Here is a 9966-nt window from a genome sequence, read left to right as displayed (position 1 = left end):
ACATTAAACGAGTGCTGCAACAAAAGCGAACTTTAAAGCCTTTAAGCCTTTCAGTTACCTGTCAAGTAGTTTTACATAATGTGTTTGGCAGCAAATTTCATTTTGATGAAGCCCATGTATGTGTGTGTCATCCAGCGTTAGACTGGCTAAAAGCCTCCAGCTGAGTGGCCAGCTCCCGCATTCCTTCTGCCACATATCCATACCCGACCCCAGGTACCAAGTCATTAGCATATGTTGTTGGAGTTCCAACAGAATGGTAAACAAGCCGAAAGACAGGAAGACACCGCCACACACCTACAAACAAATTCATGTATATATATATATATATATATATATATATATGTGTGTGTATAGCGCACCACTGGCACCACAGGCGGCCGTTTTGGTTGGGCTCAGCTGACAGGCGAGCTGTCAAAGCGGACTTTAGAGCACTCGCTGCCTGGCAAACAAAACATGCAAAAACAAACACCATAAGACACACATTTTGACGCTGCAAAACCGATTGGTGTGTACCCTAAATTAAACCTTTGTCCCTAAGGCATACACATTAACTTGGGGCACCAATTCTCGTATTATCGAAATTATATTTTAAGCAAGTCAGAAAAGAAAAGCCTTACACCTATCTAAGCAAGGTGATCTATATCATATATATAATGTTATCTATACATGCATTGTAGATTATATTCAAATTCAGCTCTTCAACTGTTGTGAGTATTCAGTTTATGGTTGAGAAAAAGTTGTTTTACTATTCAGTAGTAATCAATTATTTCAATTTGCTGAAGTTTATTATAATGGTACATTATTTCATTTAATATTATTCATTTAAGTGATTTGTATTTGTCGCAAAGTGACAAACTCTATTAAATAATAATGATACTTTACATGTTGCAATGATGACAACTACAACGACACACACCAGTCGTGAGTTGAGTGTTGGGCAAAAGGGTTCAAGTACGTGTCTCGCTTGCTGTTTTGTTAGTGTTGGTGTTGGTGTTGTTGATGTTGCTGTTAGTGTCACTGCTGTTGGTTTGGCCTTGGCCAAAATGCATTGTCGCATTGGTTGTTGTTGCTGTTGATGCTGTTGTACCTGCTCTTGATGTTGCTGTTTTGTGGTTACATTTTTGACAAGTGCGTGCTCGACGAGAGGACGAGCCGACCTTATGTAATATACTTAAACACACGTTGTACTCATACACACACACATACACACACACACAAACACACACACATACCCACACTCCTCCTGGGCATATTCATGCTGATGCAAGTAGTTGAAAGCAAGTTTTCATATTTAATTTTCATTACGCAGATCGCGAAATTGCAGCCACTTGAAACCCAAATTCACCACAATTTCTGGTTGCTGCCAGAACCCTTGCGAAAGTCTATTATTTTTGATTTAGTCTATTTTATATTAAAAGTGGACTTATTTTCGTTTAGACGATGATTTTTAAATCATTATTTAATACAAAAATTATATTTTATTGTAATAAACATCGAAAATGTCGTTACCAACTAAACTCGATACAACGGACTGTAAGTATTGTTCTGTAACAATCTATTACCAACCTAAATCTCTTCAATCGATAAGTCAATGGCAAAACAAGAGCAGAACGGCGTGGCTCGCAGAAGAAGAATAACAGGTCGAAACGCTCCACGGGTTCGCTGACCAAAAAGCCAAAAACTGGAGCCGGTCTGCCGGTGCCGAAGCATATAACACAACGGGTATTCCTCTATATGCAGCTAAAGAACATTTCAAACTTGCCGGTTGCATCATATCCGCTGGAGCTGCACCTGCACCATGCGAAGAACACGCTACAGAGGATGTCGGAGCACTACACCACAGAGACGGTGATCTATCAGAATGAGTTCGAAATGGAGAAGCCAGCATTTGCGCTGGGCATCATTCAGGACAATATCGATGAAATTAACACGTTCAGTGATAATCCACTGGTCGTCACACTATATCAGCGCATCCCACGCCATCGTAAGGGTCAACTCGTCAAAGTGGCCAAACTAAAATCAGAGGCGTCAAGTTTTCAAATGGGTGCAGAGAAAAAGGCTAAGGCAATTCTGGATGGCAATACATCCACTGGGCCAGACATCTCAGCTGCCGATGATTATATGGGCGAGAATGAGGAGGATGAGGACTTTATTGATGAAAGTGTAGAGTTTCTATCTCGAGGTCATTGTGATTTGCTGCAACTTTTCCAAACAAAACGCTTCATGAGCAGCATACCGATTATGTTGTATCCGGAGTACGATCACACGCTGGAGACGGCCACCAGCCAAAAGAGTTCGCCCACCAGCGAATGGCACATGTACTCCATACTGCCCATACTCAAGAAGTTGCACTTTACCAATCTGGTCTTTATCACGCTCGAGTCCATTTACAATGCCACCGGGGAGCTGCATGAGCGCGCTGACCATCTGGGCATGAGTCTTTCCATACGCGCCACAAGGCCGAATCTAAATTTAGACTATCAAGTGCTGCCCCTGTGCACTTTCTACCGCTTTGGCTCCAAAGTCATCAACGAACAGAATCGCATCATTGTCTGGGAGAATATCAAGCGAGACTTGCTTGGCAGGGAGCCACTTGGCATCGCCAACATTCAAATGGAAACCAATTTGCGCATCCAGGTGAATCAGCTGTTCCGTCGCCTGCTGAAGACGCCGATCGTCGATTTCAAGTTGGATGAAATTGATCCTTTGGTAGACAAGGCTCTGATCAATAACTCGCTGCATCGATACGTTCTTACCGCCGAATTGCGTCACATACTCGAGGCTGCAGTGGTGCACAATGATTATGAGCTCCTTCTTCAACTCTACGATGAAATTCCAACTAATGTTTTGTACGAGGGCATTATTAATCCAAGCGTCTTTGGCTATCCCGATGGTAAGCTATTAATTGTATATCGAAAGGCTCAAAATGATGCTAGTAAAGATTTAAATTTTCGCAATTTTGTCGAGTTTCCACAATTACTTTAAAATACATTTGCATATACTGCTCAGTAAACGGGTGCCGCTTTGCCAGTGTGCTCTCATCCGTGAACAGAAAGACAAGGAAGTCTTTCAGATTGTCGGACTTATCTCCTCCACCGGATAAGCCGATGTTTGCCATTCTGAATCTGTGTTTCTTTCAACCGCTGACACAGCGCAACGAGTCGCTGGATGCCTACAACGAGAATCATTTAAAGGTCTCCACTTTGCGTCGCTGCAGGACGATGGATATGCTGAACGAGCAAGTCAACTCCTGCGACATTCCAAGGGAACTGTATCGTAACTTTGATGAGTTCATTAAGGGGGTGATTAGTTTCATCATTAAGAATGATGTAAGCACCATTGAGAGTAAGCGAAATTACTTCTGCTGCAATTTGGGCAACCTCCGAAATCTGCTGATTAACATCTGTGGCTGCGATTTCAATATACGCATGCCGACCAAGACCAATATTGAGTTTCGGGTAGGTATCTATGTGGTGGGACTTTGGATACCCAAACGTGACGGTTTCCTCATTTCTAGGAGATGCTCACACACATGCACAAGGAGCTGATGGAGCGTATTGAGGGCCTGCTGATGGACTGCAGTTGGGATGGACTCAGCCAGTGTGTTCTTCACCACGACAATGATCAGGAGCGCATCAGACTTCTCTTTGAAGAGTATCGCAAAATGTGTATTATTGGCGACTGTGTCCAGGCCAAGCATCTGTTCGCCAATATCAAGGCTGACTGCACAAATAAAATGTTACTCAATTTTTATACTTTTCTCAATGCCGTCGAGAGTCTAAATTTTGAACAGGCCTCTAATTACTTGCTAAATCAGAGTGAGAGGAATTGGCAGGCCGAATACTTTGTGTGTGTATGGGTGTTAGCAAAAGCCATAGAAATATATTTATATATTATCTCCTCACAGGTCTCTTTTAAAACTTTATATTGACTACATGATGCAATTGAAAACGGAGGAGTTGCCAGGCGTCGCATATAGCAATATGATTGAACAGCTGCGTAATTTCAGCAGCAACAACAATTTAGAACGTGAAACTTGGATTCTATTGTATTGTTTGTATAAGAATAATAACTACTTGCCCGGAATGGAGTTTACACGCTGGAGGTACGAGAATCTGTACGATGTACCGGGCAAAACAATGCCACTGATTCCCCGCTCAATGTTCGAAACTTTTCTGCCGCAGGACTTCGACCTAATCGACAAAAGCATTGAAACCGTTAAGTTTTATGCTACTTTCAAGATGTTTGCACAGCTGGGCGCCCACAAATTTGCAGAGATAGTATTCGATGAAATATCTCCTAAATTCTCTTTAGTTGAATCGTATTTGATTAAGACCATATTAAAGATGTTGCAGGGTGAAATTGGTGAGAGTTTTAAAGTGCGCAAATTTCCCACAGGCAACAGCGTTCGCGAAAAAATGATGGTGAGTAGAATAATAGTCCTTGAGTTTCTTTTTCTTGTAATTTGGATAGAATTAATCCTCTGATGGCAGCGATACTATCAAGCTCATGTCAATGGCAGCGTGGAATACTCTCGTCGTCGCTACGATGACGCCATCAGGTACTTTAAAGATCTGATGAGCATAGGTATTACCGATACAGTAGCCCTAGCCATTTTCCACACAAGCCTTATGCGACTGGGTCGCTTGAGTTTCGAAAGTGGCGATTACGAGCTGTCTAAACGGGCCTTTGAATTGTGTGTACCCTCTGCCAAAAGTGAGGTGAATTTTTTGTCTAATTATGGCATGGGCTTAGCACTGTACTATGTAAGTACTATGAAGGTGAACCTTTCTAAATATTATTTGCAATATCTAAGTTTCAGCTGAACAGGCTTGAGGAGGCCATTGAATATCTGGCTCGCAGCACAGAAGTTAATACATTTCTTCCCGATCCCTGGGGATACTTAGCCACAATTAATTTGCGATTGGGTCGCAATAAGACTGCTTTGAACTGTTGGAAAATAGCCAAAATGGTAGGTTTTTAAAATATATATTTTTTTGAATAACCAATAGAATTTAAGCTTGTAACTTAAACATTCACAGCATCCAGAAATACCTCTGAACAATCGCATCTATATTGAGCTTGAAAAGATCAAATATTCCAATGTCAGCTTATTGGTGGAAGATGATTGCAAGCTAAAATAAAAATATATAATATTATTAAGAGTTTTGTGTAACGTTTCAATTATAGAATTCAGAATAAATATGTATGTACAAATTATATGAGTTTACGGGACAGTCTGTCCCTGTCAGATGCTGATGCTAAGATAACGCTTACGACGCTTAACGATTCGCTTTTCTCGTAACTCATTTTATAATTTATTCAAAAGTATATACAAACATATGTATAATGTTAGGACAAGCGGCAATATGACTTTTATATGGACGGCAGTTCGGAAAAGGTTGATGAGTACTCTCAGATGTGTATATGTTTGCACTGAAAGGCTTATTTGGCAAATGTTTTATGTATTTGGATAGCAGCGCGGCGGGATTTCAAACAGTAAACACTTCAACAAGTTGACTCATCTGGGTAAGCAAAGTCGTTGTGAAGACCATGTTTGCCTTCTTAGCATGTTCGTGCGTGTGTTTGTGTATGTATTTTTTTCTTTAAGTCGCATACGTTATATAAGACACGGCAGTAAACTTCAGTACAGTATTCAAATGGATGCTTTACATTTTGAAAAGATGTCCATATTTAATATTTTATGCAGTCTTAAAAATGAAGTCAACTAAATGCTTACGACAGCCACTGCTTGAAAGTCAACTTGCTGCAAGAATCTTCCACAGCTGTGGTTAATTTCAGTTCCCGCGAAAGTGCTCAAATCGCAAGTTGCATGTTTAAACAACAACAAAATTCAAATATTTAAAAGCAATTTTAAACAACATTCTGCTGGTAATTAAATCCAGCCGACTTTTGAATAGGCCAAGGCACAAAACTCAATTTATTCGATTTAATTTTTGTCCTTTTCGTTTGGCGTTGGTGGAGACGGTCAAAGTAGAAGCGATGCATTTTGTAAAATTAAACTTCCAGCAAAGTTTGCCCATAAATATGTGGTCACGTTAAAATACAGTCAGTATGCAGAAAAAAAGCGAGAAAAAATAAAGAAAGAAAATAAAATAAAATTAATTTACGTAAAATGCACAAAACTTCATCCGTGGGGGGTCAGTAACATCGACCGCTGCCTCAACGGCTCTATGAAACAAGTCAGAACATTGCTAAAATTGGATGATCACTAAAGTAAGGTACCCTGTTATTCAAATAAAAACAGCTGAAAATATAATTATCTTAAGAATTCGCTCGTTGTTCAAATAAAATATTGTTATCAAAACCAAATTTTTATTCTGCAAGAGACATTCTAAAACAGTTTACGATATATACATTTGATCTGCAGGCAGATACAAACATGAAGATAAGTCTAACAAACGAAATGTCCGAAGGTCAATGCCATTAGTCGTATTTTATGTAGTTTGAGCAAAAATAATGTTAAAGATTGTTATACAATACAACATCATTAAAGATAATTGAAACTGAGATGAATACGTTTGCGACGTTTCTGCGACCTTAATATGCTCTTTTATCCTTTTGGGAATCGAAGTATAAATATTGTAAATTTATATGCCGCATAGTAAAAGGACTGCAAGTGAAAGTGTGCCACGGCTGCGGCGCCATCCGGTCAGGAGGACCAAGTACTGTTCCAGTGTGTTATTTTTGGCATCCATTTATGTGTAACGCTCTCCAGAGTTTGCTCCCAGGAAAATTCGTTTAAAATTATTATTATTTTTATTATGTGGGTCAGCAGCATTGAAAACTTTTGGCTGCCTTAAGTAAGATGCAACGCATTTATTGGCGCTATTTTACATTCACCATAAGCCATAAGTGTCAAAGGCACAAAATCTGGCATTTGCCACACCCACAGCCACACGCAGCACACAAACTTACTTAAAATGCAACGTTCACAACTTTAATACAGCTTAATCCTTCTGTGGTCTGTATGTGTGTGTGTGTGTGTATTGTAACTTACGAATTATGGCGTTAATACCATTGTGTGCTTATGAACAAGGCAGCGTAGCTCTTGTGGGTGGGTATGTGTGCTTCTGTGTGAGCTCTTGTTACTTTAGTAAGTTGACTTTAGGGATCATCATTAGAGAAAATAGCGTATGTGCAGCGCATCGTCCTTTGCGCTTTGAGCCTCTTATGTTAAACACTTGGCTACATCAGGAATTACAATGCTGTAAAAAATCACAATTTTAAATTAATATATAGTTTTCAATTATCTGATGTTTTTACTTAATACACTTGCAATCATTATTGAAATAAATATTTATAATCATTTCATGTTATTATATTATCCAAAAAAATGAAGTATAAAAATGGCTTAGTTTGTTGAATTATTGAATATCTTTATTTGTGATTCATTTAAACTGACGAGCAACACAATGAAAATTGTGCAGAATGGACAGTGAAATATTAAACCACTCTGGCAATAATCTTATCAAAACGTTACGACGACTCTTTACATAAAATACAAACGGTAACGGAGCTTGGTGCAGACAGGAAATAATTAGAAAAATCAGTAGACAAGGAACCGCAGTGAGTTCCACTAGACAGATACACAGCATGCCGTGGAATCAGTGGCAGTGGCAGATAGATACAGATATACGTTAGCATCCCGTACTGGTCTTACTCATGCGAAAGGTACATACACGTACACGGCCCGATTGTGGAATACTAAAACCGGAATTCGCAAAATGTCACGTATGACATTCGTTGGCAAGTAAGACTGAAATTTACCACTAAATGACGCTCTAGCTTGCAACCCAGCTAAGGTGTAGCGCGGGGCAGACAAGTTAGATGAAATTATGGTGAAGTTTGCTGCAAGCAGAGCCAAAAGGAATATATGTGTAGACAGAGAGCATCAAGTGCAAATGATTGCCTAAGCGAGCTGAGAAAGTTCGGCCAGCAAAATACTCTATGTTCACTTGCAGAAATTTTAAATTTAGTATCTATCTTTCATAAGGAATTTCTGCTAGCGAAGTTTACTTATGGGCAGACCCATAGGGTTGTTCATTCGGCCCGTTACAGATATTGGCTTATGTTCAAATACATTATTTAATCCATACAAATGCACAGCAGGAGTAACATTTTCAAGAAATTCCAAAGCAATATAAACTATTGAACTATTGTTCTTACAAATATGTAGTTATACTCGGGCATCCAAATACTCTCAAATTTACGATTGGTTTGCATACAACAAATTTATAACTAGTCTATAGTATAACTAGACAAAAGCATAAGGGCTGCTTGGGTCTGTGGATGTGATCATGGTGTATCCAGGCCAGGAATTGGCATTGTAGCTTAATGCGCCATAATTGAAGCGTTGCGGAGTTTGATTTGCAATTGCCGCTTGCCCATTGTAAACGCCCATGTTATTGGTCATGCTACCGAATGGCCAGCAGCTGCTGTGCAACTGCCGCAGCTGCTGCAAATGCTGAGTCTGCAATTCTTGCTGTTGCATTAGTTGTTGCAGTAACTGTTGCAGTTGCTGTTGCAGTCGATGTTGCTTTTGCAGTTGCTGTTCCATTATCGGCGACTGCGATTTCTTCTGAGACCGAGACAGCTGTTCCGAAGAGTGTTGCTTTGCCTGCTGTCGCTTGGTAGTCGACTTTCCACAGGACTTCAGGGGTGTGGCTGGCAAGGATTTGTATCGTTGCTGGTCAGGTGCAGGTGACTGCATGGGTACCCCATCAACTAGAACCGGATACTTCTTGCCCTTAAAGACGAGGCAGTGGTTCTTGCTGTAGTTGATAGCTATGCCGTCAGCTGCGGCTTGACTAAAGAACTGATTTTGACAACAACTATGGTTTTTAGACATGACAATTTAGTAATGTTTTCCAATTGATTTCGCATCCAAATGTTCAACAACTGGGAGATATTTTTTAATCGTAAAAGCAAAGTAACAAAATAATATGCCAAATTCAATTAAAGTGCCCTTTGCATGTTTCAAGTTGACAAATGGTTGGCGTAAATAAAGCGAATCAAAGGCAAGGAAATGATTATACTCACCACCCACATACAATTCCATTATGCTTAAATTTACACACAGAGTACAAGTACTCATTAATTTGTAGTATGCAGCATGTAAAATTGTCAAGAGCTTCTGTCAGCCAGAGACAGACAGGCCCTTTGTTTAGCAAAATCCTTATCAGCACGTACACTCGAAGGCTCTGAAGCATTGATTGCAATATGTGTAGCAAACAGCTCAGCGCTTAGGCCTTTTAATTAAAATATTGCTAAGCTCAAGATGGCAGTAGGAGCCAGACGTTCAGTTGGTTGTATCAAATTTGTAATGAAGTTCACATGCGGATGGGGTGACTGAATAAGGGAAGGCCAGAATATTGTATGACATGAACTTAAGCTTTCTCAATTAAATAAAAGAAAGAAATATGAACAACTTCGTGTGAATTTTAAAGTATAAAATTATTATCGTAAATAATTTATCTTTTTATAATACACCATGTAAAATTCTTAAGTTTTCTTGTGCTAACGAAAAACATGATTTTAGTTGACATTGATTTTAGTTTGTTAGTATTCAAATTAAATTAACAAAATTAAATTGACAAAATGTGCATAATGCTTCATCCAATGGAATTTGCTAAAAGCAGACATATAAAAAGCCCCACTCCAGCAAATTCTGAAACTAAAGAATATTATTTATGAAGATAATGTAATAAGTCCTTTAACATTGGTCCAACAGATAATCTGCAACGAGAGATAGTTCGACTAACGGTTTCATATATATATGTCGAAGAAATGTATTTAAAAAAACGGTTAACTTAATATGTATAAAATTTCAGTTTCCTGTTCATAATGGAGCAGCAGGTCTGGAATTTTTCTTTTGAATTAAATCATTTGAATATTTCTTCCTTTAGTTAATTGTAAATTTTGGAACGCGCAGGTTCGCTTTTT

General features: G+C 39.1%; 1 protein-coding gene across 1 annotated transcript; it reads left to right on the top strand.

Moving 5' to 3' along the window:
- Nucleotides 1-1460: 1460 nt before the first annotated feature.
- LOC6571017 lies at nucleotides 1461-5177 on the top strand. The gene is made up of 8 exons (XM_001997187.3): nucleotides 1461-1533; nucleotides 1589-2893; nucleotides 3010-3458; nucleotides 3518-3849; nucleotides 3908-4424; nucleotides 4494-4766; nucleotides 4823-4972; nucleotides 5043-5177. Exons 1-8 carry the CDS (start codon nucleotides 1500-1502, stop codon nucleotides 5142-5144), a joined length of 3162 nt encoding a protein of 1053 aa, XP_001997223.2. The 5' UTR covers nucleotides 1461-1499; the 3' UTR covers nucleotides 5145-5177.
- Nucleotides 5178-9966: the final 4789 nt, after the last annotated feature.

The sequence above is a fragment of the Drosophila grimshawi genome, unplaced genomic scaffold (assembly GCF_018153295.1).
Source record: "Drosophila grimshawi isolate 15287-2541.00 unplaced genomic scaffold, ASM1815329v1 contig_1377, whole genome shotgun sequence".
In the NCBI taxonomy this organism is placed as follows: Eukaryota; Metazoa; Arthropoda; class Insecta; order Diptera; family Drosophilidae; genus Drosophila; species Drosophila grimshawi.
Note: the sequence above shows the minus strand (reverse complement) of the source record. Positions and strands in the feature narration are given on the sequence as shown.

What these genes read in the sequence shown, in the direction of transcription:
- LOC6571017 (XM_001997187.3), top strand. Translation starts at nt 1,500, where the DNA reads ATGTCGTTACCAACTAAACTCGATACAACGGACT. An exon ending in TAAACTCGATACAACGGACT is followed by an intron (nt 1,534 to 1,588) that starts GTAAGTATTGTT and finishes TCAATCGATAAG; the next exon opens with TCAATGGCAAAACAAGAGCA. An exon ending in GCGTTCGCGAAAAAATGATG is followed by an intron (nt 4,425 to 4,493) that starts GTGAGTAGAATA and finishes CTCTGATGGCAG; the next exon opens with CGATACTATCAAGCTCATGT.